This window comes from Umbelopsis ramanniana (genome assembly GCF_025399195.1).
Source record: "Umbelopsis ramanniana AG unplaced genomic scaffold K450scaffold_35, whole genome shotgun sequence".
In the NCBI taxonomy this organism is placed as follows: Eukaryota; Fungi; Mucoromycota; class Umbelopsidomycetes; order Umbelopsidales; family Umbelopsidaceae; genus Umbelopsis; species Umbelopsis ramanniana.
Window position 1 is genome coordinate 111,891 of NW_026252121.1, and position 25,351 is coordinate 137,241.

General features: G+C 43.7%; 10 protein-coding genes across 10 annotated transcripts; 5 read left to right on the plus strand and 5 right to left on the minus strand.

Moving 5' to 3' along the window:
* Window position 1: 1 nt before the first annotated feature.
* Window positions 2-1,595, minus strand: K450DRAFT_245393 (uncharacterized protein). The gene has a single exon (XM_051589745.1). It carries the CDS (start codon window positions 1,462-1,464, stop codon window positions 154-156), a length of 1,311 nt encoding a protein of 436 aa, XP_051443770.1. The 5' UTR covers window positions 1,465-1,595; the 3' UTR covers window positions 2-153.
* Window positions 1,596-1,783: 188 nt separating this feature from the next.
* K450DRAFT_245395 (uncharacterized protein) lies at window positions 1,784-2,534 on the plus strand. Its single transcript, XM_051589746.1, has 2 exons — window positions 1,784-2,049; window positions 2,188-2,534. The coding sequence occupies exon 2, from the start codon at window positions 2,189-2,191 to the stop codon at window positions 2,519-2,521; it is 333 nt and encodes a 110-aa protein (XP_051443771.1). The 5' UTR covers window positions 1,784-2,049; window position 2,188; the 3' UTR covers window positions 2,522-2,534.
* On the plus strand, window positions 2,292-5,410 carry K450DRAFT_245400 (uncharacterized protein). Its single transcript, XM_051589747.1, has 6 exons — window positions 2,292-2,510; window positions 2,669-3,130; window positions 3,212-4,506; window positions 4,581-4,927; window positions 4,993-5,058; window positions 5,107-5,410. Exons 2-6 carry the CDS (start codon window positions 2,672-2,674, stop codon window positions 5,130-5,132), a joined length of 2,193 nt encoding a protein of 730 aa, XP_051443772.1. The 5' UTR covers window positions 2,292-2,510; window positions 2,669-2,671; the 3' UTR covers window positions 5,133-5,410.
* On the minus strand, window positions 5,206-6,560 carry K450DRAFT_245412 (uncharacterized protein). Its single transcript, XM_051589748.1, has 4 exons — window positions 6,533-6,560; window positions 6,358-6,466; window positions 5,723-6,272; window positions 5,206-5,660 (listed from the first exon to the last, which is right to left on the minus strand). The coding sequence occupies exons 3-4, from the start codon at window positions 6,267-6,269 to the stop codon at window positions 5,419-5,421; spliced, it is 789 nt and encodes a 262-aa protein (XP_051443773.1). The 5' UTR covers window positions 6,270-6,272; window positions 6,358-6,466; window positions 6,533-6,560; the 3' UTR covers window positions 5,206-5,418.
* A 1,038-nt stretch (window positions 6,561-7,598) lies between these two features.
* K450DRAFT_245427 (uncharacterized protein) lies at window positions 7,599-8,612 on the minus strand. The gene is made up of 3 exons (XM_051589749.1): window positions 8,303-8,612; window positions 8,098-8,245; window positions 7,599-8,028 (listed from the first exon to the last, which is right to left on the minus strand). The coding sequence occupies exons 1-3, from the start codon at window positions 8,387-8,389 to the stop codon at window positions 7,802-7,804; spliced, it is 462 nt and encodes a 153-aa protein (XP_051443774.1). The 5' UTR covers window positions 8,390-8,612; the 3' UTR covers window positions 7,599-7,801.
* Window positions 8,574-15,565, minus strand: K450DRAFT_245430 (uncharacterized protein). Its single transcript, XM_051589750.1, has 13 exons — window positions 15,299-15,565; window positions 15,083-15,220; window positions 14,896-15,009; window positions 14,016-14,770; window positions 13,764-13,922; window positions 13,221-13,681; window positions 13,082-13,156; window positions 11,886-13,014; window positions 11,672-11,804; window positions 11,501-11,601; window positions 11,286-11,428; window positions 8,994-11,213; window positions 8,574-8,893 (listed from the first exon to the last, which is right to left on the minus strand). Exons 1-13 carry the CDS (start codon window positions 15,529-15,531, stop codon window positions 8,759-8,761), a joined length of 5,796 nt encoding a protein of 1,931 aa, XP_051443775.1. The 5' UTR covers window positions 15,532-15,565; the 3' UTR covers window positions 8,574-8,758.
* A 465-nt stretch (window positions 15,566-16,030) lies between these two features.
* On the plus strand, window positions 16,031-17,194 carry K450DRAFT_245443 (uncharacterized protein). The gene is given in 6 exon segments (XM_051589751.1): window positions 16,031-16,229; window positions 16,241-16,244; window positions 16,415-16,430; window positions 16,501-16,581; window positions 16,678-16,813; window positions 16,950-17,194. 6 exon segments carry the CDS (start codon window positions 16,150-16,152, stop codon window positions 17,005-17,007), a joined length of 375 nt encoding a protein of 124 aa, XP_051443776.1. The 5' UTR covers window positions 16,031-16,149; the 3' UTR covers window positions 17,008-17,194.
* A 116-nt stretch (window positions 17,195-17,310) lies between these two features.
* On the plus strand, window positions 17,311-18,920 carry K450DRAFT_245452 (uncharacterized protein). Its single transcript, XM_051589752.1, has 3 exons — window positions 17,311-17,939; window positions 18,006-18,056; window positions 18,141-18,920. Exons 1-3 carry the CDS (start codon window positions 17,406-17,408, stop codon window positions 18,855-18,857), a joined length of 1,302 nt encoding a protein of 433 aa, XP_051443777.1. The 5' UTR covers window positions 17,311-17,405; the 3' UTR covers window positions 18,858-18,920.
* A 1,203-nt stretch (window positions 18,921-20,123) lies between these two features.
* Window positions 20,124-21,905, plus strand: K450DRAFT_245455 (uncharacterized protein). Its single transcript, XM_051589753.1, has 4 exons — window positions 20,124-21,022; window positions 21,241-21,419; window positions 21,497-21,561; window positions 21,672-21,905. The coding sequence occupies exons 1-4, from the start codon at window positions 20,280-20,282 to the stop codon at window positions 21,783-21,785; spliced, it is 1,101 nt and encodes a 366-aa protein (XP_051443778.1). The 5' UTR covers window positions 20,124-20,279; the 3' UTR covers window positions 21,786-21,905.
* Window positions 21,906-22,367: 462 nt separating this feature from the next.
* On the minus strand, window positions 22,368-25,321 carry K450DRAFT_245461 (uncharacterized protein). Its single transcript, XM_051589754.1, has 12 exons — window positions 25,165-25,321; window positions 24,922-25,097; window positions 24,760-24,844; window positions 24,576-24,697; window positions 24,387-24,499; window positions 24,172-24,315; window positions 23,934-24,100; window positions 23,790-23,858; window positions 23,612-23,709; window positions 23,053-23,392; window positions 22,856-22,987; window positions 22,368-22,776 (listed from the first exon to the last, which is right to left on the minus strand). The coding sequence occupies exons 1-12, from the start codon at window positions 25,288-25,290 to the stop codon at window positions 22,471-22,473; spliced, it is 1,878 nt and encodes a 625-aa protein (XP_051443779.1). The 5' UTR covers window positions 25,291-25,321; the 3' UTR covers window positions 22,368-22,470.
* Between the last annotated feature and the right edge of the window lie 30 nt (window positions 25,322-25,351).

Consider the following 25,351-nt stretch of genomic DNA (forward strand, 5'->3'; position numbering starts at 1 on the left):
TCTCTAACCGTCGCAATAAATATAAACGCATAATCTATCTGTCGTCATAGAATCGTAATGAGATTATTAGTACATTTTTTAATACATTGAAACGAAGCAATTACAGGAATAACAGAAAACAATGGCACGCATGCGCTATGTTCTAGATTGAATTTATTCGTCTAGCTCATCTTCTTCATCTTCATCCATGGCGTTGCCACGTGTGCTTGGAGCCTCGTCTCCACTTATATGGTCATCTGCATCATTATCTTCGTTGTTATCTCCTTCCACCTCCTCATCATCCGAACCATTGGCTCCTTCCTGATCACTCGCCTGCGAGTCGTACTCTAAATCTTCATCATCGCTATTATCGCTTGGCTGAAAGTTGACATCTTCTTCATCGTCATCATCGTCATCAGCGGGCTGGCGTTTCTTGGCAGTTTCAGTTTCTTCTTCATCTTCATCATCCATCTCATCCTGTTGGAGTTTAGGTGGCGGAGCCTTGCGTTCTTCACTCATACTGTTGTCATTAATTTTATTTTTCTTGATGTACTGATCTATGACACCATACTCGGTTTGGTCGATCATGGAAAATTCGTATGAGTCTCCTTCGGCTGAATCCACCGAGGGGTCTTTGTTCTTGTTGACAAGCGCATCGTATCCGACGCCACGAGGTTGATGACCAACCTTCATTGTCAATGTCAGATTGAACGTACGTTGGGTTATATCATGGAAGCTGGTCGTGCCAATGTCGGACAATGGAAAAAGTAAACACGGTTTTTTGAATCCGTAAAATATACCATTGGGTAAGAAGAAGAGATAACCTTCACTCGTTTTGCGATACGCCTTGACTCCAAAATTCTCTTGCCGTTGTCCTAATGGCGAAAGTTTGATGTAAACGAATGCTTCTGCAGAGGGTCGCAGTATACGGGGTATCTTGATTTGATTTTCGAAAAAGCTGCACAAGTCGTCGGTTTTATACAAGCCTTTGGGATTGGATGAATCGGCCTTCATGTCATAAAAAGACACAGCATCATGGCCAGGTAAAGAGAACACTATAGCGTTGGTTCTTGGATTTTTTTCAAAAAGTATAAACGTATACACTGGTTTGGCCTTTTCAGGAGTAGGAACGCACACTAGGGTATCCAGGCGTTCAATGGGAATAGCGAGTTCGTACTGTGATTTATAATGTTGAATAAGTAAGTGTCGCTCACCGACCAGCAGATCCATCTTTTTTCGCTCAGGAGCCGTAAATGATATTTCCTTTAATTTGTATGTTGGGTTGGACTTTACGAGTTCTAAACCGTCACTTTCATCCAGTGATCGCTTTGCGTTCTTGGATTCCTCATCTTGGGCTCCGCTTCTAGTCAAAAAATACGTGATCAACCGATCAATGACTTGTTTGCTTTTGGGATCATTTGCTACCAATTGTTCCAAGTCATTTCGCAGTGTCTGATCATCAATGTGGTGTGATAAGGTGGTCATTATGCAAACGCGTAATGAGTAGGTAAGTATGTTGATGAGCCAGCCAGCATATTTTTTCCTCTGGAGTGTGACGCGCAAAACGACACTGGCCAGAGAACGAAGCCAAAATTGGCGGCAATGGTCAGTGCCTGGAAAATTTTGATAGCAATCCATCCGTGCATTAATCGATATACAATGATTACATTATATATAAAACCAACAGAAATTTTATTTTGTACAGGGATCAATGGCGATGCAGTCCAAGCATCACTGTTTGCAACGTGTGGGTTGTGAATCTCGGTTGGCCACTTAAAGTCGGTTACTACACATAGGACGAAGGCAGGGAAGCATCTACACTGCATGTTTATGGATTGACGATAGCACTACTTTAAATAATGCAAAATATCTTCCTAACCGTATCTTTACCTTCTGAAACGCTTGCGGGTGGGTGGTTCTCAAAGTCAGTCAGTCAGTGGCTCATCACTTTGCCGTAGAAAAAAAGTTGACTTCACTAAGCACGTGACCAAAGAAATTTTTGTTATTGCAGAAGAAGAAAAAAATATTGGCTGCGCAAGAGAAACCTTTCGAACTCTACAACGTAGATAGGTGTGTGTTTTACTCGGCATTGACTGTAGTGAAGGTGCGATTACCGTCGCATATCGAATGTTTAACTTACTGACCTTATTATTCTCTTCCACACCTATCTCGCTTACTCTTCATTCGCCTTGATTTTCCTCTCGACAGTATGGCTTCTCGCTTCTTCCGTTCAGCAACTGATAGCGAATCAGAAACCGATTCATCTGACAACGATTCCTTCATCTCTGATGAGGAATTGTCCTCTGATGAGGATATGTCCGATGCTGACGACGATCTGAAAAGAGACGATCAGCCAAAGAAGAATCGCTTCTTGAAGGGCGGTTCCGATTCAGATGCAGATTCTGATGACGAAGACGGTGGCCGGCGGCAAATCAAGTCTCAAAAAGATAAGAGATACGAAGAGATGGAAAGCTGCGTCAAGACCATTGAGAACGGCGAAAAGAACAACGACTGGACCTTGATTTCCAACGGCAAGTGTTAACCTACGAATTTTTTAATTATTATTTTTTCCTTTTGGTTTTGCAGTTGGCTGCAAACCAGCAGGAGCCAGACACATTCCTTTGGAAACAATATGATCTAATCGTCCATTTTCCCTTATTTGTGATTAGAATTCGACAAGCTCAACAAGCTTATGACTAAAGCTCAGGCTGGTATCAACGGTATCGTCACCCCCAAGTTCTATATCAAGTGCCTTGTTGAACTCGAGGACTTCCTCCAGGAAGCCGCTCAAAAGGAGAAGGCTGCTAAGAAGAAGATGAACGCCAACAATGCTAAGGCTATGAACGCCATGAAGCAAAAGTTGAAGAAGAACAACAAGTCTTTCGAAGACAAGATCGAGATGTACCGCAAGGACCCTGACTCTCTTGAAGAGCCCGCTATCGTCACTGTCGCTGCTACCAAGAAGAAGAGCAAGAACGCTTTCTTGGCAGGTTCTGATTCAGAGGACGATGATGCCGCTGGTCCATCTACCCCTCAAATCGATGATTCTGAGTTCACCACTGTTGGCAAGGGAGGAAAGGCTGTTGCCGAGATTACCAGCGAAAACTTGCTCCAAAAGCTTAGAGAGATTCTTGAAGCCAGAGGCAAGAAGGTAAAGATCGTCATGCGATTTTCTTTGGAAATATATGGCTGCATTTTTATTTCATTTTCTAAACTACGGCTTTTTTATTAGAGCACTGACCGCAACGAGCAAATCAACACCCTGCAAAGATTGCTTAAGGATGCCACTTCCTCCTATCAGAAAATCAAGGTCCTTCTTGCTCTCATTTCTTCTAGATTCGATGCTAACCTCAGCATGACTGGTTATATGCAAGTCGAATTGTGGCGATCTGTTGAGAAGGAAATCAACCAATTGTTGAAGATTTTCGAAACCGACCCCTCCTTCTACGTTTTTGAGAACGCTGATGATATCGATGACGAGGATAAGGATATTGTTGCCAAGCCTGGCCAACCCATTGGTCTCCGCGGCTCATTGATCAGCTTTGTTGAGCGCCTCGATGACGAGTTCACCAAGTCACTTCAAAATATCGACCCCCATACAACCGATTACATCGACCGTATGCGCGATGAGGCTGGCCTTTATGCCATCTTGGTTCGATCCCAGGTCTACTTTGAAAAGCATAACTTGGCTGCCAGCATTGGACGTGTCGTCATGAGAAGATTGGAACACGTCTACTTCAAGCCTGAACAGGTCATTTCACAAATCGAAATCGCCACCCAAAGTGTTCTTGGTGACCATGTCAAATCCAGCATTATCACCGCCACCGACCCTGCTGAACTCGTTCACCAACTTTGCACCTACCTTTACCAACAGGATGTTTCTGTCCTCCGTACCAGAGCCATGTTGTGCCACATCTATCACCATGCTCTCCATCAGCGCTTCCATGTTGCTCGCGATATGTTGCTCATGTCTCACTTGCAAGAGACTATTCACCAGGCTGATATCCCTACTCAAATCTTGTACAACCGTGTTATGGTTCAGCTCGGTTTGTGCGCTTTCCGTGATGGTTTGATCAAGGAGTCTCACTCTTGCTTGCAAGAGGTGCAAGGTTCTGGAAGACCCAAGGAATTGTTGGCTCAAGGTGTTCAAATGCAGCGATATGGTCAACCCGTCGCCGCCGACCAGGAACAACTTGAACGTCAACGTCAACTTCCATTCCATATGCACATTAACCTGGAACTTTTGGAATGCGTATATCACACTTGCTCTATGCTTTTGGAAATTCCCGCACAAGCCCAAGCTGGTCCCAACAACAAGAAAGTCATCTCTAAAACTTTCCGCAGACTTTTAGACTACAATGAACGACAAGCCTTCCTTGGTCCTCCCGAAAACATTCGAGACCACATCATGGGAGCTGCCAAGGCACTTGCTTCCGGCGAATGGGAGAAGTCTAGAGATTTGATCATGGCCATCAAGATTTGGGAGCTTATGCCCAACACACAGCACATTAAGGATATGTTGGCAAGGTAAGAAAGACATTGAATGACAGGCTCGACGAGTTGGTTTGGATCTTGTTGCTAATCTAATGATATCACGACAGAAAAATTCAAGAGGAAGGTTTGCGCACATATCTCTTCACCTACGCATCCTACTACTCCACCATTGGACTTGCACAACTTTCACAAATGTTTGATTTGTCGACTGTCAATGTTTCCTCCATTGTTGCAAAGATGATTTGGCAAGAGGAGCTTTCCGCATCCTTGGATCAAGTCACTCAGTGTGTTGTTTTGCACCAAGTTGAGCAATCTCGTGTGCAACAATTGGCTCTTCAATTCGCTGACAAGGCTGTCAACCTTGTTGAACAAAACGAACGACTTTTGGAGCAAAAGAATGCTGAGCAGAGACCAGAGCAACAGCAACAACAGAAAGATAGACGAGGCAACAAGGGTAAGTTTGGGTTTACTGCCATGGTTGGTTTTTTTTTTTTCTCCCTTTCTCATTATTTGCTGTAGGTCAACCAGGTAGTCAACAAAACCGCAATGCCGTTAGCGGTCAACGTCCATTCCAGCAGCGAACAGGCGGTCGTAACAACTTCAACAATGTTTTCGGAAATGCCGTCCGAGGAGGCAGGACGCAAAGTGCTAGACGCTAATCCTGTACATTTTTTGTTTTCTTCCCCCCAACTCCCATTTCACACCTTCCCATACACAACCGTGATAATATAAAAAAAATGCATACGTCGATTTTCTGCCAATATACTAGACTGTTTTTGAAGAAAAAATGTTGTGTTTCTTATATTGATAGGCTTCCGCAATACAATGAGTAAGCGAAGAGTAGGGATAGATAAGGCTATAGATATGGGAAATAGTCTGATAGTATAAATGACATAGGAACAATCAAAGATGACCAAAGGTTTCATGATTGAGGCTTGTTGGATATTATTGGCACGAAGCACAGCCATCTAGCTTGCCAGCCTCAGCTAAACCGGCCAGACTTCGATGTCGACCAAAGAAAAAGATGCCCACGGCCAAACCGGTGACAACGGCAAAAAAGAGACCAACATTGAATGTCATGGTGATCAACATCAGAGCATAGGAGATAGTGGACTCGATAAATGTGAAAACAAGTCTCATGAGATCGATCTTGGTGTGCTTCCAAGCAAAGTAGCCTACAAAGAACCCCGAAAAAACGCACATGAGTCGATCATCTACATCCCGTCAACAGAACTTCGCGAACACTCACCATTTTTTCCAAGTAATCTCCACTTCTTATCCCCCTTTTCGGCGCTCAATAGCCAGTATGCCTCACAATTGCTTCGAAGGACATTGAGACCTTGGTAGAAGACGGCGATGAAGAAAATGGCGAACCAGGCTCCAACATACTGGCCATTATTGTTAGGGACCCAGGACTTGAACAGAACGTATTCATGAATACCCTGGTGGAAGTACATGATCATACTGGGTGGAGCATCGGTGGACCCACTGGAGGAGCAAAGAGAGAAACTTGGTGTTGCTTGACAGATGGATTTGAACGATGCACATTGATCCATGTCCGGCATGCTTGTACAGAGATGAGCATAGGTAGAGAGGATGTCACATTGAGGATAACCTCCGCCGGCGGGAAAGACACAAGCATCGCAACCATCCATGGCCATGGACGAGCAGATGCTTTGAACATATTGTGCAGCATCCTGGGTGGTTGGCAATCCAGGGAGCATGGTATTAGTCTTACATTCTGAAACAACCGAGACATTGCTACACATTTGAGTGTAATCGGCACAGCCAGACATTTTCTAAAACAAAGAAAGAAGGTATGCATGCATAGATTAATACAAATGCCACACTACGATGTGAGAAGAATGCTGCGTTAAAGTGTACCTACCGGCATGTCGACTTGACAAACATCAGCCAAAATGGAGAACTCATTGCACCAGGAGTTGGATGCTAACTGTGTATTGTTGGCACATATGCCGCGTACAGTACAACCCTGAATGCGCAAGTGAAAAATTAATGCATTGATCCTTTACTGCTTGCTTTTCCCATGGATACGTACTGGCATGAAGGACATTTGAGAGCACAGACTATTCAAACCATTCTGAATGAGAGTCGAGTTCATCTGATAGCTGGCGCAGGATGGGTCGGCAGGATTGGCAACACAATCGGCCACCACCTTTCCGATGGAGAAGATAGCGGTTACAGCCCAGATATATTTCATTAAAAGATGATATTGAAGCGCAGAAGGTACCTTGGTGCATTTATATACCTGATTGTGTTGAATAAAAAAATATCAGCTGTTTGTGTTGTGTTCCTGGTTGCTCCTTTTTGCGATTGGCTGAAAACTGTTGTTGCAACTCAGTCGCCTCCTCTGTTGAAGGATTCCGCTATTCATGTAAACATATAGAGCCGTTATCACGAAAGCAATAGCTTTCTAATGTAATAGAGTAAAAGTTGTGAGTGAGTGGTTCAATGGGCATAATAGCTAGCGAAACAAGGCATGAATGGACATTGAGCATGGGAAGGCGGAACCAAAAAAAAAAAAAAAAGGGATTAGCGGCTGCGAAGCGAGACACCTTTCTTCCAATTCCAAGATATTTCTATGACGCATAAACGCGGTTGAATCCGTCAGCCGGAGACACTTTGCTAGAGTATCTTTTTCTGAGGTACGTTATTAGACAAATATTTTTAACCTTCTACCAACATATGAAAAAATTGAAGATGCTGTAAGATACAAAGAAGCGATGAACACACGTTATCACTTGGTTGCAGCACCGTAAAGCAGTGGCAAATGATAGATATGTAAATAAAAGTAAAATTAAAAAGGAGGAAAGTGGCAACGTGAAATGGAGCTTGGTGAGAGAAGCACAGCTGATCACAGCCAGAGTGAAGTGAAGTGATAAAAAGGGGATCCGAAGGTCACTCAGAAACGTGTTGGATCAGTAGAGCACGAAAAGGAATCACAGGGCGTGCAACTGTAATTCAGAAAATGTCAATGCTAAGGTTCAGCTCAATTGGTAAACCCTTTGTCTTTCTTTCACAGTCGGATCTGAACCGAAAACAGCCAAATTAGGCAAAAGGACAGCCGATTTCGATCCTCGATTGTTACAACCAGCCATGTTTCTTTTCATACTGCATCAGATCAGATCGATGACGAGGTGGAAATGACATGTTTATTTATGGATAGAAAGAGTTCTGGGGGGTGATGCTTTGAAAGGTTTACATGAAAATAAAAAAGAAATGAGAGTGTTCGATGATAGCATTAGAGTACATGCATTTATTGCCTTTTAATAGCTTATAATAATAAGAAAAGGTAAAAGTATTCGCTTTATGAGCTGGACTTGACAAGAGTGATATCGGAGCAAGTGGCGAATGTCACGTTGAGGCTCTGTACATGCCACCACCAGCGAAGAGTGCCTTGACCGTCCCATTCAGATGGAAGATCAACGTTAGCGACATAAGTACCGAGGTATGAAGCGCATTGTTCAAGCGTTGCGAGCTTGGTGAAAGAAGAGTCATCTGTTCCTTTTGAGATGTCAATGTAGCAGGTAGAAGCTGAAGTAAAAATAAATGCGATGAGTATTGCTTTTTTTACGAGTGGCTGTGTTAGGGCTTATTACTCACTGGCATCATGAACTTCGGTAATGGTCCAGGAGAGCTGAACTTTGCTTCCTTGCACGTAAGTGGCCACCGGACTGGAGGAATTGAGACTATTGCAAGGAAGCGTGGTGATGGGAGCATCAGTAGAGCCTTCACGACCAATAGGGATGATCTGGAAGATATGTTAGTTTACATGACGAGTGTCAAGGCAAAATGATCATGATCGTACCAAGCGACCGTGAGCGTTGGCAGCCCAAGGAGCAAGAGTGAAGACAAGACAGAGAGCGAGCAGTACGAAGGAGATTGGAGAGGCCATTGAGGAAGAGGATAGTGCACAAGTATGTCAGCCATGAAGGTTGTTTATATAGCTGTACAGCTAAAAATTTTCAGCCTCTCGACAATTTGTTACAGCCTCCTTGGCTAAAAATATTATCTACATATTAAGTATTTTTATGCAATACGTGACGTACACTTTTTGGCAGGCAGGAACAAACATTTCCTTTCATTTGACTCCCGGTGGCGAAGCGAGCAAAGGCTGTTCTGTGCCTGGAATAGCGACACCATCACGCTGCTCTGCTTAGCCTTTGGCTTTGACTTAACGGAAACATCCCAAATTTTAATAACCATAGCAAAGCTGACTAAGACATGTGTTTAAGCTTAACATCAGCAAACAGAATATTAGGGCTTATGCATAATACGAGGGTGAAATCAGCATATCAGTTAAGAGAGATAATTGGTCTTCATCAAATTGAAGCATATCTTCATGCCATGTGTCGGTGTGGGTCCTTCGGAAATCCGAAAAGGTCTTTCGCACCGTCGACTGTAGAGAGAAAAAATAAATAAGAGATGGTTTAGGCAAATTTCGGCATAAAAGGTACTGTATAAAGAAAGGAGCTTTAAAATTAAAACAAACATCTTACCTGAATAGCCGCTGGTTCAGATATGCATCCTGCAAGCTGTACAAGGACTTCAGGCATCCACTTGGGTACTTCGTACGGAAAAGCGTCAACAAGAGAAGAAAGGCCAAGTACACCAGCATGCTTCTTGAGGAGTGCCTCCTGGAATCCTTCGGGGAGGGGTGCTTTCTCTCCGTTAGATTGTCTAATGCGTTTCGGTATACGGGTGCTGACCACCAGGTCGGTGTATTTCTTGTTCAAAACATGGATGGCATCTCGTTGAGAACATCGCACCAAACCACTCAGTGTAACCGATGCAAGCTGGCGTACTTCTATTTGTGTGTCCATCAGTAAATCAGTAATGACGTCCATAATGCGTATCACTTCACTGGACTTGAGTAAGAATAAATGCTTGAAGAAAAACACCTGAAGGATGGGAAGCGCTTTCATTCGGATGTGCCAGCTATCGGATTCCGTCAAAATGTGGGCAAACGCCTCCACCATGTGGGGTACCAGCGAGTGTGGGTAAGACGTCTGTGCAATCAAATTGAGAACACCCGACGCCATGGTCTGGAGATCGTGATCATCATTGATATCTTGCATATGGAAGAGCTCCGGAAGGAGGCGCAAGACGTGTGGGTACGTTCCGGCCACCCGCCAATTCGATAATGCTTCATGCAGCCAGCATAAAACCGTCTTGCTAGCATTGGCATACTTAGTCGATCCTGCCGTAGCTGTGGGTTCGATTTCCTGGCGCCAGATGGCCAAGCTCTCAGTCACCTTTTGGAGTTTTTCTTCTAATTGTGGATCTTCGATGGAAATAGGTATGGTGGCGGCGTTGGACTTATCCGACTGGTTGAAGGCCAGTAATTCCTTGACAGAGCCAATCGAAGGGATCCATTGAATTTGCAGGATCTCGTTAATATTTCCACCAAGGGCCTCTCGAACTTGCTTGTAAGGATGATGCAAGTTATCAAAGTAAGCATCTAGGAGATCGGATGATCTGGGCAAGACTCGCCAAGTTAAGGTTGTCAAAAGGGCTCGCACAAACAACAGTTTTCTCGCTTCGGAGAAAGCAGCATAGGAGGTAGGGTCAAATTCAGCAGACAGAATCACATCCACCAGGGGTAACAGGCGACGTGGGTCACGTTGAGACACACAGAATTTCACCATGCCTTCCCAATAGGTTAATGAATCCGGCGTGATGGCAGCAAACGTCTTGCGTAAAAGTGGTCCCAGCCAATCCCACAAAGCTGTTGTCTTTTCTAGGGGCCAATGTTTTGAGCCTCGGACGATACCTGCTACAAGCTCAGCAGCTGCTCTTTGTTGATTCTTTTGATCTGCTTGGGAACACAACCGTTCGATTTCTGGCTTGACTGCGTCCAGTGGCTCATCCAGGAACATGCCAAAAATACTTTTGTAGAGGCGAGCATTCGTGCCACTAAAAGCATCTTCTTGACCCTTAGAGGTCTCCTGTGACATATAAACAGTGATCTTGGACCAGAAGTCGGATGAAGTATATGCCTTTCTGAATTCTTCGAATCCCTCTTGGCACGCCTGGTCGATCACTATCTCCTCAGAATTCGGTGGTTCTAAGGAATATGCTTCGTACGATTTGGGCCACACATACCAACCAGTGACCATGTTATCCACAAGATCGCAGTCGCTGCCGATGGGGGTCCAAGAATTTTCCAAAAATTGACGGGTGTACCCTGAAGGGAGAGGTTGTGGGGTGTCTACCAAGTGTTTTCTTGGATTTTGCGTCTCCTTTACCAGCAGCATTTCATCATCTCCTTGGGCAAACGTCCGTTGCTTGATATACAACAAGATTCGACTAGTGGAAGAGATACCAATCTTTCGCATGGCAGGTAGTTCCGAGACAATACAACGATTCGCAAATTCGACAAGCTCGGCGCTAGGAGGTGTGTCTGACCTCAATAGCAGCTCTAAAAAGTTGGCGGCCATGTTGGCGAAACGCCAGTGGACTTTGGGATCTTTGAGAAGCTCCAGAAGCGAAGCCACAAGTTCACCGTATGCCTTGGTTTCGTTTTGCAGTCTCTCAGCAACCTTGGCCTTAGCCTTTTGCATCTGTTGCTCGAAGTCGGATATAGAACGAAGACCCATGCTGGCCACTTCATCCATCGCTTTCTGGATTTGATCAGGAATAATCAAACGGAACGACGTGCTATTGAAATTGAAAACGTAGTCCACAAACAGTCTTCGCACCAATTCTTGTACGGAGATCTGGGGTAGTAAAATGTAAGCAGCCATATTTGATCACCTACGCCATCTCTCCATAAACAAACCGAGACGTACCTTATCCTCATGTTGAGTTTTGCAAAGGTAGAGCATGAATTTGGGTACGAACCGCCAATCACGTAGACAAGTCAACATCAAGGTTCGAGAGTTGAGCAAGTACAATGCACCCTTGATACGATTGGCATAGACCTCGGCTGAATCTGCAAAATAAAGCGTTGTCTAGTGAGCTCGTGTATTCCCAAAAATGTCTATAACATCCCAACAATGCTTACATTCTGTGCTTGGCTGAAGGGCTTCCAACAAGGTGGGCACAATCCGAGGTTTGGATCCCACATAGCATCGGGCAGCATAGGTCAGGGCAGATTGTGCCATTCTAAATATAGAGCGAATTGTTTATGATTGCATCTTGACGATAGAATAGTAGTAGCCCTTTTGTTACTTACTTTCTAATCTCAGCATAGTAGCTGAGCGACAACTCTACCAAATCAGCAAATATGGCATCATGCAAAGCAGCGCGCGCACGCCCATGAGCATTTTGCTTCAGACGCAAGAGGTGGTGATTGTACACTCGTCGAACTATGGATAAACAATGGAATATTTAGAAACGTAACAAAAACAATGACGCTGGTATTTTTGTACTTCGCCAAAGTCACTTACCAAGTAAATATCTGGGATATTGTTTGTTACAATTTGGAGTTTTGCAAATGTTTTTGGCAAAGCTATATCCTCTACGGCTAGCATCGAATTTGCTCTTTTCGATACCACGATCGGTCATGTATGACTTGGCAATCTTGACAATCATCTTGATGCTTTCAACGTCGTCTTCTCGAGATTGTTTGAAATAGCCGCACATATCGTGGATCAAGTTTCCAACACTTCGACGGAAAGCTCTTGCAACTTCCGTACGTGGGTCATTAGAGTCGGTAAAGCTGTATCCAGCATGCAGAGTTTTCATATGATGAATAGTGGATGAATCCTCTTCGCCTTGAAGTTGATCGTCTGCATTTCCGATATCAAAACCGTCGTCGTCCGTCAAAGTAGCACTGCCTAAAACACAGTTTCGCACGACACATAGCAGTCGACAGAATTCATTGGTAGACTCCTTGCTGTTGTTCGAATTTAACGTCATCAATTCCCGTAATTTTTTTTCAGAAGGTGTGTAGAATGTATCGATGAGTTGCAAAGCAAAATTCTTTTCTTCTTCCGATGGCGTGTGCCATTTAATACTTGGGTTGGCCGTGTCAGTAAAGGCTCCCCAATACAAGTGTTGGTTAGCCATAAACTCTGGATCATTCCAGCGGTCAAGAGGTACACTCTTGCATTCCAAGGGATAGATCTCCAGCAAGCTCATCAGTACAAATCGTAACAGTTTACCAGCCCACATGAAACCGCGGCGACTCTTGCATTCAGCCTGCATCAGCTTCAAGATGTCGATAATGTCTTTCTTGTACTTTAAAATCTCGGTTCCAGGCATGGTCAAGACCTGGAACAGGATACTCTGGTACCAATGTAAAGTAGAATCAGATTGTGGTTGCTGTGATGTACTAGAGTTCGTAGCGAGACCGGAGGCGCCATGCTCCAGTTCTGTCCTGATGTTATCAAGACAAAGAGGAATAAATTTCTTCAATGCCTTTTCGGGATGGGGAGAAGTGACTACAGCGCAAAGATAGCCCATAGGTCGAACAGCATTAGGAAGGACTTGTTGTGCAGCAAAGTCCACTATCATTCGAAGACCAAAATCGTACAACTCGTCGGATATTTGATTGAAGATGACCTCGCAAGTATGCTAAGAGACGTATGAGGTTAAAATAAAGTTCATTCTAGATGGCATAATCACTTTGTACTTCTCTCACCAAGAGTATTTGAGTCAAACCGGCTTCCATATGACCACCCATTTTCTTATTGTCTTGTTGAGGCAAGTTCTCAAACTAAAAGTTGCAGAGAGTTAATGGCTGCCACTAGTCATTTTCTTTCTTCTCACTTCACACTTACTATAGTGAAAACCCTGTTCAAAAACTTGGAAAGCCACTCCTCGAATTCTCCAGTTGAAGATCTGCACAACAGATCATCCTCTTCTCTATCAACATGGAAGACCTGATTTCCACTATCGATATCCATTGACTCAAAGTTGATTTCTTCGGATTCATAAGTAATGCCACTGCTAGAGCTTCCAGTGAGGTCAAATATTGGGACATTCATTAGAGCGGTGGTGATAAACATGAGCGATGAAATGGATTTCATAGGGTCATTCATGTCGATTCCCGGGATGGTTAGGTGCAACAACGGCAGTAAATGCTTACCGCCAGCAGGATAGTGTTGCCGAGAAAGTAATGGAAGGGCTATATGAGAGAGTAGACTCAATGAACTGGCAGTTCTATGAGTCTCCGTGAGATTTTCCAATGATGGATAAATTCTTTCGAGCAAGCCAGGGAACAACAACTCAGGCTCCAACCCTATAAAGTAAAAAGTTCGAAAAAAAAACAAGCTGGTCAGCATCACACTAGCAGGTAAAACGCTTTCTCGCACACTACTTACAAACTAAAGACTTGAGAGCACTCTGAGAAGCACTGACAGAATACTGATCCTTTCCGAATAAACTCAAAAATACAACAGCACGAATGGTGTAAACAAACTCTTTGCGAAGTTCAGGTGTCAATCGGAATTGGGGTAGAGTAGGGCAATCTGGCTCTTGCTCTGAAGGGAGAAAAAACAGACATACATTAACTTTGCTGTACTAGGAATCGCAACATTCACTCCCGCGCTATATCCCTCAATCTCCACACATACCTTCTCTCCATCTCTTGAGAAATTCTGAAGATAGTTGGCGAGCAAAGTTGGTAATCTGGTATGACCAACGACCATGGTTTGAAGGATGGTAATAGGATTCAATGGCTTGGATCAACTTTTTCAAGTGAGACATGGTTGAGATTTGGTCATCAGTTTCTTGGCCAGGGTAGATGGTGTAAATAATAAACCTTGCCAAACTCTTGAATTTGTCATGCTTCCTTCGCAAAAACAGAGAATTTCCAGCCTTAACATCCGTCTTGAGACCTTGGCTGTTGAAACCAGTGGTCGTGCCACCGCCAGCACCAGCACCCACTGTACTACCATCGCTACGGCTGCCTACGGGAAGGTCCATCATACGTAATCCTGCGCCAAACACCTGGCTCACTTGCAATTTACTGAATAATCCTATGTCTCCAAATGTGCTGTTAACGTTGTTTTCAGCAATTCTGGAAAGTAAGTCCACGAATTGCGCATCGAAAGTCGGAGAGTTAGTGATGCTGAACCATAGGGTGAACATGGTTTGCAAGTAATCATGTGGTGCCACACTGCTATTATCCAAAATTTGGTGTGTAATTGAATCGATTGGAATAGAAGTGGGAAGAAACAGCACCAAGTAACCTTGAGCCATCAAAGCGTCCATGACAGAATGTGCTGAGAATTTCGGTAGGAATTCTTCCAGGATCTCCTGTGAAGCACCGGATGGGAAAAATCGTTGTGCATATTCTGCTAGTCGAAGGATAGAAGCAATTTGTTTTCTGAAAAAAAGAAAAAGCGCGGAAGCTCGAGTCAAGAAGGTATGCAAAATGATCAGATAAGACAAATAAGTCCGGTTGTATAATGTGTCATGCATAATGACAAAATAAAAGCAAAAAAAGGATACGATTCCGACACCAAAGTTCTTTGTCGAGACTTTGGGAAGAATGTTTTATGGATCATTTCATACAATGGTCGCCACGGCAGAGAAAGGTCTTGAGGTCCTAGATGCTTCTTTTTCCTTTTGAGGTACCAGTACATTGAATATCGATGTTCACGTAAGATGTCAAACACTTCAGATCAACTAGACTTACTTGATTAATCTGACACATGCATTGGCCCATATCTCAACAAGTGCCGAGTCCATTCCAGGTATGATAGTCAATTCATAAAGTAGTTTTGCCAAGTTGGCTCTTGTTTCACGAGGTAAAGCATGTTTAAGGTCTAGGTAACTAGGTTGGTGTGCAGTAATGTTAGTTTGGTAGTCACCGCCATCAAGCCTGCCACTGGTAATGTCAATTCCGACTCACCTGCTAAGACTCTTCACCCAAAATAAACAGCCCGGTGCAAAATCGTGAGCTTGAACACTGACGACGAGTTGAGTGCAGATATCACTGAGCCACAGCTCCGCTTCTCTGTCTAATTGCGAGGCGTAGGGTAGAGCTTGCGAGTAATGTAGAGTATGTGCTTCATCGTCTTGAATGACAGAGGCAGGTAAAGGCTCTGAGGTACTGTTCAAAGCACCCTCACCTGAACTGGACATAATAACGTTTATCGGTCCTTGTATATTGCGTTTGTGAAGCTACAGCGGGTTTGTTCAAGCCAAATTTTATCTTTAAAGCGTTTGACTGAGCAAATGACGCGTGCACAGCAACGTCACAATATTATAGGCATACGCAACGTTACGATTTCTTTTCCTTTTTATGAAAAAAAGAGTTACTACACATGAAGTTATGTCACCATTGGCATAATGGAAGACGTAAGCTCTCCCAATGACCGTGCATGTGAAATCCGCAAATTATTGAGAGAGATATTTGGATGGTTAGGGTAGAAGGTTCAAATTGAGTTTTTCAGGCACGTCAACAATGGTTTATAATATGAAAAAGCTAAACCGTCTCGAACAACACAATCCATAGAATGGTAAACAAATGAAAGGTTTTATATTACTATCATTGCATTTATGAAGTATGTTATAGGGAAACGCTGATTGAATAGCCTTCGTTATATGCCATGGGCCATTCCACGGGAAGGGGATTTTCATTGCCGGGAAGCGATTATGAGCAAAGCCAATCAGAACGCAGGATCTCTGAAAAATGATTTTTCCGCTTCATCAAAAAGTCGACACTCCCGTCCCCCGTAACATTTTTTTACCTACCCCAACATGTCCCAAGCATCAGGATCTATTGCCAGCAGGATTACCCAGAAGTTGGCCTCCAAGGAGTTCAAGAGCTATTTGATGAGGTAAGAAATGCCACCCCGGGATTGGTTCGATTCGGCAGACTTTGCATTAAGAAGCAAAACTAACTCATTCATTTACCCGTTTCCGTTCATCAGCACCGTATGTCCAAGATCTCTATAGTAACACTTTTGAAGGTTTCCTTTTTATATACTAATCATTCCTTCTTTATCACTATTGTCTGTATTAGCACTTTTGGGGTCCTGGTGAGTAAACTTACTGGCATAGCAATGAAAGAAAGGAATTAAGGACTTATTTCTTCTTGTTTGTTATTAGTCGCCAACTGGGGTATCCCTATTGCTGCCATCTCTGACTGGAAGAAGGATCCTCAATATATCTCTGGCAACATGACTGCTGGTAAATAGATTTGATATGAATGAAGACGATAATCAACACCGACGATATGGCATCAAAATTAGATTAACCAACCATCCGCTTTCTCTCTTTTTTTAGCACTCTGTGTATACTCTGCCCTCTTCATGCGCTTCGCCTTGGCTGTCCGACCACAGAACTATTTGTTGTTCGCATGCCACGCTACTAACGAAGTTGCACAACTTGTTCAAGGTTATCGTTTCATCCAGTATAACCAGTAAGTATCATGTTGTCCGTCAATATATGGCCAGTGAAAAGCAACAGAAAGGCACCTGTTGCAGTTTGTCTCCTACTCACAGTAACCAAGTGTCACCACTTCATGGATATTGAACTAATTTATTTTTTTTCTGCAGCCTTGGTAAGAAGGAGGACAAGATTGAGGAGGAACAGCTCAAAAACACCGCTGCATAGATACCGTCCCATTATCTATTCAAACCCAAAATAAACCTTCAGTATAAAAAATGCAATATACGGACGTTAGGTGGATATTCGAAGCAGAGTCTCTGTATTTACTATCGTCCATTCGTCACGAGTTTTTGTTTGATATTGGCTGTATTGGATAGATCAACAAACATGTATAATGAAGGGTCAAAGCCCCAATGGAAAGGTTCCGAGTGACAGGCTATGGCTAGTCGTTGCCTGAACATCTGGTCCACCCAAAATGATATTTAGAAGTCTCCGATCATCTTCTTTCCTTCTCTTCTTTGCAACGAGCCTAATTACTACCAAGCTAAAGCAAACAACATTTTGCTATTTAGTTTCCCAGGTCATATAATCCACCCTGCAGCATCAAAGAGCTCGAACATACCATGCATACGCTCAGCATAATTCTTTATACAATAACTTTTATTTTCATTTATGTTTCAAGTACTATATGTTTCGATCATCACCATCCTCTCAATCCATCCATCAAGCAGCTCGTGCACTGTCCAGCGACGGAAACAGAAAATTCCCGAACCCCTCTAGCAAAACGTAGCACGGACGCGAGTGGCTTTAAAATTGATTTTACATGCTATGCGAGTAATCACACCTGTCAACGAGCTCGACAAGCGTTTGAGCGGGCAGGCAGTATCATATCGCAAGCTATTACATTCACCACGCCAATCATGGTTAATGCAACCTATGTGCCTTTCTGTCGCACTTTAGGAGAATGTCCCAAGGGCAATTTAGTCACCCTAGGCGGCTCATACCCTGCCCGCACAGTGGCCATAGCAAAAGGAGATGGCGTTTTTCGATTGTACCCACAAGCACTGGTGAAGCAAATGGAACTCAATTCTCCTCCAGCTTTTGCACAGTATGATATTGTCAGTTTGTTCAACGCGGAGGCACCATTTTGGTTTGAGGTAAGGGCATAAGTTCTGAGCTTACTGACCGAATCATGAATGACTGATTGAATCGATGCTATGTAGGATGATGGACCAATAGAAGGTGATCAATCTGATTTTTTGTTTGTGATCTTGGTATGGAAAAAAAGGGGGGTGGGGGTGCCTGGTTACATGGTACCTGATATTGGAATCTAACCTGAATCCTTCTCCACATTTCAGCATGAATTCATCCATGGATTAGGCTTTTATTCCAACTGGCAAGAGCCTGTAGGCTGGGATGCACTCATACCAGATTTGTCACCGCTTGTACAAGGCGAGCGACTAGTAGGCATCAACGAAACCAATGGAGACTTCGTTTTCACGTCAGCACTAGAGAGCGTTTTTGATCAGTACCTGGTTCGCCTATCCGATATGCAACACACTAGTAATATCGCACGAAAATTCAATAGATATAGACTCCAACGGGCAATACCGCTGGTGGAGGGGTTACAACAAACGGGACTATGGGATGAAGCGAAAGCTATGTATGAACTTGGTACAAAGGCTAAATCACTTGGCTTTGTTGCACCCAATGACAGCTCAGCAATGCTTGTGCTCGAGACGGGATTATCTCCGTTCCAGTCAGGTTCCTCGATCTCCCACGTAGATTATGCTATGTATGGTGATTCGGCTGATTTTTTAATGCGGTATATGCAAGATCGTGGACTTACTTTAGAACAAGCTATGGCTCGCAGTGGCAGCTCTAGCCCTATAGGACCGAAGCTTAGAAAGGTGTTAAAGACCTTAGGCTATCAGACCATAGAATATCAACCCAAACTTCAGGCTGCAGTTCGGCTAAATGCCTTGCAATCTACCGGGTACAAAGTCACTTCCATATCGAGTGGTTGGGTAATTCCCATGTTGCTCAGCTGTATCGTTTTATGTGTAGACCGGTGAGAAAAACACATTCAAGAAATAAAATATCAGCGGCCCATTGCTTAAATGAATGACAATTTACCGTACAACATAAAGCCTGAGAAACCCAGAGTTTGTGATGTGCTGGAAAGGAAGCTGAGTTGAACACCGACTGGACCCTGAAGTGAGCCACCACATAAAAAAAAAAAAGACGCCGACCGATGTTAGGATCGCACCAAAATTCCTTTACCCGCCGCCGCCGTTTATTTTATTTTTTCCTTTGCTATTGCTTATCGAATTACCCCACAACATTTCATAGCATGACTGAGAAATAGCATGAGCCGATTGAAATTTCTAATCCGTGCTGAAAAGCGTCACTATTAGTATTGGGCGACGACCGCATTGAAAATGACTCATTAGTAATAGGGTGGAAAAAATAATTACATGTGAATACGGCAAAGATTTCATATTTCTAAGTGGGATCAAGAAGCATAAGTGTGTGAGTCTGTGAGAGAGCCATTCAGCGGAAAGCGGGTAGCCAATAGGTCCACAGACCGGTGAGATATTGGAACGGCGTTCTGTCACAATGGCCTTGGTCAAACGCCCTCTTCTTTACTGAGATCACGACACCTTTCTGCATTGGTACACTCCCTTCAATGTTCTCAAGAAGCCTCTCTCGGTCATAGTTCGTATTGAAAAATATGGAGCTTGGCAACAATGTTCTCACGATGACACTGAGCAAAGTCCGATAACAAAATGTGCCGGCAGACGGAGGCGGGTTGTAGTGCAGCCCATGTCAAACCAAAAAAAAAATTAAAAACAACATAACAAGAAACCATACTAGACCATTTTCTGAAGACAAATCACGCTGGATCAAGTAATAGTAACATCAAGAGATCCTGCCGCATCAATGAATTCTCCCATAATACTAAAGTTGTGAACTGATGTCACAGGCTGCCATTGGGCCCACCAAAAAAAATAACACAAAATAAAAATAGGTAGTCACTCAACTCACCCCGTGGGGTGATGCAGACTGAAAAAGACTCGAACATCGAGGGAAAAAAGTGCCTTGAAAGCCTGTGAAGAGGTCTTTATCAGCACGATAGGGTATCCTGTAGCGTTCATTTCTCTATCCACCGCACTTTTCTTACTTCAAATAAGCTAGTCATCCTCATAAACCCCATCATCCCGAAATTCTCCTTTGGGATCCCTTCGCCGGATTAGGGATGCTTGATTCTTTATTTACGGGCACTGAGTTTTTTTATTTAGGGTTTTTTCCTTTTCGCTTCCTCTTGTAACCCTTTCTTTCTCTTTTACGTATTCTCCAGTACGGTCTTTGGACGGTACTGAAGACCTCTGCATTGGCCCATACAATTTTCTTTCTACTTCTTTAATCGTCTTTCTCTCTTTTTTTTTGTATACATATTTCCTTTCCTTTCAATATACATAAGAGCCACATCACCTATGGTCAATGGCTTCCACCCTTACTCGACCACGGCTCTTCATCGGGATTCATCTTCGATAGTGTTGCCGCCTAATTTGATTTCTTCACCAATGCTTTCAGAACCAGCCGCAACGAGTCAGCCCTACCGAGCACCGTTATATGTAGACCCTCTTGGAGAGAGTACTACGCCACAACATACCCCATACACGCAGCAGTCCAGTTCGTTTGCGCTACAGGATGTGGTACACCAGTTTCGAGACAAGCCTGAACTTCTACAATTGATCTTACAAAGCAAAGTGGAAGAAGATAAACGAAGGGCTGAAGAAGCCAAGCTACGCGCAAAAGAAATCGATCTTTACATGCAACAACGCGACAGTCAAGGTCTACATGGCTTAGCCCTGCGACCCATACGATTCAAGTCATCCGATACAGTTCACCCGTATCATGTTGACACCAACGACACCACGCCCAAGTCGTCTGGCACTACTTCACCTGCCCATCTACAAAACCAGGAAGCGCTCGCTCACACGCCTACCCACACACCAACACTATCTCCTTATGGCCGTTTGCAGCCTTCACCTCCTCCGCGAACGTATTCAACCAGCCGTGAACATACCCCAGGACCAAGGCACCTGGAGTACAGACGTCATAGTGCAGTTGAACTACCACCGTTCCGATATAACTCCCCTAATCTTCGACATGAAAGCAGTAGTTCTGAGAATGATTTGAAACGTCGAAGATTATCTATGGACCAAGCAATTGGGTAAGAAAAAAACATCTTTTTTTAGGCGGTGGGATTTAATAGATCGATATCAGATTGTAGCACAGTGACGAACAGAGAAGAGGGAAAAAATATCTGTGTGGCTTTAAACTTTGAGATTGTTCCCAGTTGGCCTTCTAAAAAACGAATTTTTCCGTCAAATGTTGGGCCTCCGCACATCCGTACAATTACCCCATTAATAACTAAAATTCTTCTCATAGAACATCCTCTCATCACCCAGTGAGTCCGCCGGCGGACCATTCGTCGGACGCAAATGCGTCATCATCAGCGCAGGAAGCAGGCAAACGACAACGAAAACGAAGAGAAATGCAATCGATTACCAAGGTCGTAGAAACTCGTGACTTTCCGTACAACGATGAGTATCTTTGGAAAAACAATGGTAAGGTTCAATCTTACTTTGTACCTTGGTTATACCAGACAAAAGGGAAAAGCGGTATTGACATATTTTACTACCAGGTAACACCGTTCATAAAGGTAGCGGCGAAAAAAGTATATACTACAAATGTTCCAACAGCTCCAAGGTAAGTCATCCCAGACGGACATAACCGCAGACCCAGGTGGTACGGGTTTGTGGGGCCAAAAACCAACACTGTGTTCAAACAGCAATCTAAAAAAAATGACCGGCCTTTAGGGTTGCCCGGTGAATAAGACTGTCACCTTCAAGAAGAACGGAGAATACGTGATCAAGTATCGCGGCGAGCACCTGGACGACTGCAATCGTGTCAAGCGCATAGTAGACGTTTGAGCCCCTCCGCGCTACCACCCAACAAAAGAAAAAAGAAAAAAAAAAAAGGTCTCAACTGCCCGACCGCCCGCCTAACATGGACTGTCATAAGTTTTTAATCCATTTGCCTATGTCGCTTTTTCTCTGGTTCTCCTTTTCGTATGCCATGGCAGGCCTGGCATTTACCTCCGTTGTGCTGGTTTACACGCCGTTTTCTTTTTTTGCTTTTTAATCATACTTTCTGTTCACGTTTTGCTTGCGTTACTTCCTAGCCTTGAGTCGCACACCTTGTACATGATTCCGCATCCCACGAACCTCCGCAGTCGAGCTCTTCACTTGGCTTTTTTGCAGGGGACAATTCAGTACGGTAACGCGTTTCACTTTACCATTTATTTTATCTCCACACCATGTTCTGTTCTTTTCTTCTCCTTGTTTCTTTGTAGCTATTTTTTTTATTATAAAAAAAGGAAAGCTCATAACCATCATCATACACCACTGACAGGATGTTAACATTCTCATAAAATCTTTTGATTAATAAATCCCAAAAAGCCGTTTAAAAAATGGACGTAAGACAAGCCGTTCCTAACCCACCAGGTGACATAATTGACATGGTAATACGATAATGGGGGATGCATACTTTTATTTTTTATATTGTTGATTTAAGGGGGAAAATGGAATAAGAGCAAAATTACAATATGAGGTCGATCTATTTTCTTTCATCCGTCTTGTAGCGGATGAATGCATTAAGGTTGCCAAGTGCTTCGTCGGCACGAAGACGAAGGTCCCGGAACTTCCGCTTGTCCGTAGCTTTGACGACATTCTTATACGCCGGCAATACGGATTTTAGGGCAGATAAATAGCCGCCGTTGACAAAGACAGGCAAGTCATAGTCAAATGCACAATCGCCATAGACGTCGAAAAGGGCGTTTAATATTTCGGTGGCTGCATCGGTGGTGGTTGAGCCCTTGGGAGGCAGTTCTTTCAATGCCTTGATAAAGAAATCTCCAATGTTCTATAATGATCAATGCCATGGGATCAGATCGAATCCAAATAAAAGGTTCATGCTTTTTTTTTTTTTTTCCTTTGCTCACCTTGTTGTTTTCAATATCACCTTGTCGCATCGCGATCACACCGAGAGTTCCCACACACTTGACGCGTAGTGAATCACGAGCACAGGAGTTATAAGCACCTTGGAGGGCAGGTACGTGGAAACCTTGTAAGACCTATGACCATAATTAGAGACTGAGATAAAATGGGCCCCGCACACATCCCTTCGAAAATGACTTACAATATCTTGGCCAAGTCCACGGGCAAGAGCCCACAGACATCCAACAATTGCTTCAAGTACAGCGCCACGAAGCTCTTGACCAGGCTCTTCGTCTCCCACCGCAACACCGGATCCTGCAACGCCGCCAGCAGTTTGGAATAACCAAATCCAAGCATTCTGAGCATCTTCCTTCTTTTCCTTAAACCAAAACTTGGAAGGCAGATCATTCATGGTCAATAAAAAGTTGTTCAAACATTCGATGGCGCGCAAATGAGTGTTGGAGAAGGCATTGATGATGCTGCTTTCAATACTCTGTGGTGCATATTTGGCAGGGGTTTCTTGAGGAGGATAGGATATCTTGGTGGTGGTACCCAATTTGATCAATTGAGGGAACACCTGGTGAATCAACATGTGCAGAATAGGGTTGTTCTTGAGGAGTGCGAGATCAGCTGTAGTGGAGGTCTCGCCAGTAGCTGCCATGTCTTCCAAAATAGATTCATCAAGGTCATCATCGCCGCCATTAAGTGCTTCCTCAGTCACCTCCTCATCGTCTTCCATGGTTGCATCACCATCTTCCCATCCATCGTCTTCGGTATTATCTTGTATACAAATGTTGGAGATCAACTCTAATGCCAATTGGAGGGTAGTGAGACGCTCTTGAACCTTTTGCACCAATTCCTATTTATGAAACAATTCGAGTTAACATCCTAGGTTAAAGTCGAATTGACACACGTCAGCTTCACTGCTGTTGCACTTACATCCTCGTTTGTCAGCGGTTGCTTAGGCTTGGCAGATATTTCACCAGTCTGATCATCCTTGGTCAAGTTCTAGAAGAGTCGATGTGAGCGATGCCGTCGGCTTCCTTAATACGTTATATTAAACCAAAGTTATGCCAAACTTACCCCACTGTTAACAGCCTGAATGCATTCTTCAGAAGCCTTCTCTATGTCGAAATTCAAAGCTTCCACAAGAATAGGTAATATAGACTTGTTCATCTCTGCAATTGGATCACTTTCTTCGTCCCATGATCCAGTGGATTGCACCGCCTCGCGAACATTAAGTAGTGTAGCTATAAATGAAGAGACAAATCAGCTTCGGTTTCCGACTGATCGTAAAGGAACTACTCTTTGAGGTACATACCACAAGCAAGTATTCGCACAAGAATTTTGTCCTCATCTGTCAAGTTCTTCACGATGGATACGAGCATGTCAATGTATTCAGGGTGATTTTGAAATTCAATGTAGATGTCCTTATTGTCATCAGTAAGTGTGTTCAAACATTGACCTGGATTACATTGGACAAATTAGTCATTTATGCTGATCCACATTGGTCAATTCAAAATTGAAAAAACTTACCAGCTGCAACGACTACCTTGAGTGGGCACTTATCAGCCGAAGTCATGAATGAGGTCAAAAATGTAATGATGTTAAGTCTGTTGATGGATTTGAGATGGTTCTCGGATGCCTCACTGGGAAAAAGCTAATGAGAAACTGTTCGACTTTCCAACAATATACTGGCACTGCCTTGACGCAGCCAATACTAACCTCAAACTCCACATGATAGAAATCAAGTTTTCTGCGAAATCCCAAATTCCTTTGCGCATCTCCTTGTCTTCCTCATCTACAACAGGTTCGTCTGTCAACACCTTATGGATGACAGTAGACACCTACACAGCGACGTTAAATACTACTATTCAATTGTCTACATCTTCACCACATGACACGGTACCTTGGGGATCAACGATGAAATGGGAGTCAAAATATCTCCTGCGAACAGGGTTGGCGCTATAGTATCATCCACTACCGTTAAATTTCTACGTAAAAAAAAATTCAAACCAATGTCAACATAGCATTCGAATACACCCCACTAATTCAGTGTACTTTTCTTTACCTCAGTGCGCCCAGTGCCTCTTGAACGACGGCGTACTCTGGATCGGTGAGTCGTTCGATCAAGAGAGTAGCGACGCCTTTCGAGAGAAGCAGTTTTCGTGTGGGAGCATTCGCTACCAGCAAGTTTGAGATACCGGCTGTTGCCCACGCTCTATCACCTCCACTAGAAGAAGAGAGCTAGAGTGATCGTGTCAATCCCAAGACGCAATGCCCTCGAAAACATACTCGAGCCATTGTAACTCACCTTCTGCAAAATGGGAATAATCTCTTCCTCCTTCGGAACAATCTCGGCCATTCCATTCGGAACCTGCGAGGTTGCTAAAGGATTTGCTCGCTTGCCGGCCTTTTTCTTATGAGTTTGTTTGCCCATTGCAACACAGTTAGATCGTCTTGAAAGAAAAGTGTAGCAATAAAAAAAAAATTTCAATGGC

Excerpts from the sequence above, each read along its gene's own strand:
- K450DRAFT_245393 (XM_051589745.1), bottom strand. The coding sequence starts at position 1,464 with ATGACCACCTTATCACACCACATTGATGATCAGACACTGCGAAATGAC.
- K450DRAFT_245395 (XM_051589746.1), top strand. The coding sequence starts at position 2,189 with ATGGCTTCTCGCTTCTTCCGTTCAGCAACTGATAGCGAATCAGAAACC.
- K450DRAFT_245400 (XM_051589747.1), top strand. The coding sequence starts at position 2,672 with ATGACTAAAGCTCAGGCTGGTATCAACGGTATCGTCACCCCCAAGTTC. Across the intron at positions 4,507-4,580 it reads ATTAAGGATATGTTGGCAAG|AAAAATTCAAGAGGAAGGTT; the intron begins GTAAGAAAGACA and ends ATATCACGACAG. Across the intron at positions 5,059-5,106 it reads TCCATTCCAGCAGCGAACAG|GCAGGACGCAAAGTGCTAGA; the intron begins GCGGTCGTAACA and ends CCGTCCGAGGAG.
- K450DRAFT_245412 (XM_051589748.1), bottom strand. The coding sequence starts at position 6,269 with ATGTCTGGCTGTGCCGATTACACTCAAATGTGTAGCAATGTCTCGGTT. Across the intron at positions 5,661-5,722 it reads GAGATTACTTGGAAAAAATG|GGTTCTTTGTAGGCTACTTT; the intron begins GTGAGTGTTCGC and ends GCGTTTTTTCGG.
- K450DRAFT_245427 (XM_051589749.1), bottom strand. The coding sequence starts at position 8,389 with ATGGCCTCTCCAATCTCCTTCGTACTGCTCGCTCTCTGTCTTGTCTTC. Across the intron at positions 8,246-8,302 it reads CCAACGCTCACGGTCGCTTG|ATCATCCCTATTGGTCGTGA; the intron begins GTACGATCATGA and ends CATATCTTCCAG. Across the intron at positions 8,029-8,097 it reads TACCGAAGTTCATGATGCCA|CTTCTACCTGCTACATTGAC; the intron begins GTGAGTAATAAG and ends TTTTTACTTCAG.
- K450DRAFT_245430 (XM_051589750.1), bottom strand. The coding sequence starts at position 15,531 with ATGTCCAGTTCAGGTGAGGGTGCTTTGAACAGTACCTCAGAGCCTTTA. Across the intron at positions 14,771-14,895 it reads AGAACTTTGGTGTCGGAATC|AAAACAAATTGCTTCTATCC; the intron begins GTATCCTTTTTT and ends TCTTTTTTTCAG. Across the intron at positions 11,214-11,285 it reads AAACTCAACATGAGGATAAG|ATCTCCGTACAAGAATTGGT; the intron begins GTACGTCTCGGT and ends TTACTACCCCAG.
- K450DRAFT_245443 (XM_051589751.1), top strand. The coding sequence starts at position 16,150 with ATGTCCCAAGCATCAGGATCTATTGCCAGCAGGATTACCCAGAAGTTG. Across the intron at positions 16,582-16,677 it reads CTCTGGCAACATGACTGCTG|CACTCTGTGTATACTCTGCC; the intron begins GTAAATAGATTT and ends CTCTTTTTTTAG. Across the intron at positions 16,814-16,949 it reads CGTTTCATCCAGTATAACCA|CCTTGGTAAGAAGGAGGACA; the intron begins GTAAGTATCATG and ends TTTTTTCTGCAG.
- K450DRAFT_245452 (XM_051589752.1), top strand. The coding sequence starts at position 17,406 with ATGCATACGCTCAGCATAATTCTTTATACAATAACTTTTATTTTCATT. Across the intron at positions 17,940-18,005 it reads AGGCACCATTTTGGTTTGAG|GATGATGGACCAATAGAAGG; the intron begins GTAAGGGCATAA and ends GATGCTATGTAG. Across the intron at positions 18,057-18,140 it reads ATTTTTTGTTTGTGATCTTG|CATGAATTCATCCATGGATT; the intron begins GTATGGAAAAAA and ends TCCACATTTCAG.
- K450DRAFT_245455 (XM_051589753.1), top strand. The coding sequence starts at position 20,280 with ATGGTCAATGGCTTCCACCCTTACTCGACCACGGCTCTTCATCGGGAT. Across the intron at positions 21,023-21,240 it reads TCTATGGACCAAGCAATTGG|AACATCCTCTCATCACCCAG; the intron begins GTAAGAAAAAAA and ends TTCTTCTCATAG. Across the intron at positions 21,562-21,671 it reads AATGTTCCAACAGCTCCAAG|GGTTGCCCGGTGAATAAGAC; the intron begins GTAAGTCATCCC and ends ACCGGCCTTTAG.
- K450DRAFT_245461 (XM_051589754.1), bottom strand. The coding sequence starts at position 25,290 with ATGGGCAAACAAACTCATAAGAAAAAGGCCGGCAAGCGAGCAAATCCT. Across the intron at positions 24,500-24,575 it reads TCTATCATGTGGAGTTTGAG|TGAGGCATCCGAGAACCATC; the intron begins GTTAGTATTGGC and ends GCTTTTTCCCAG. Across the intron at positions 24,101-24,171 it reads TGTGCGAATACTTGCTTGTG|CTACACTACTTAATGTTCGC; the intron begins GTATGTACCTCA and ends CTTCATTTATAG.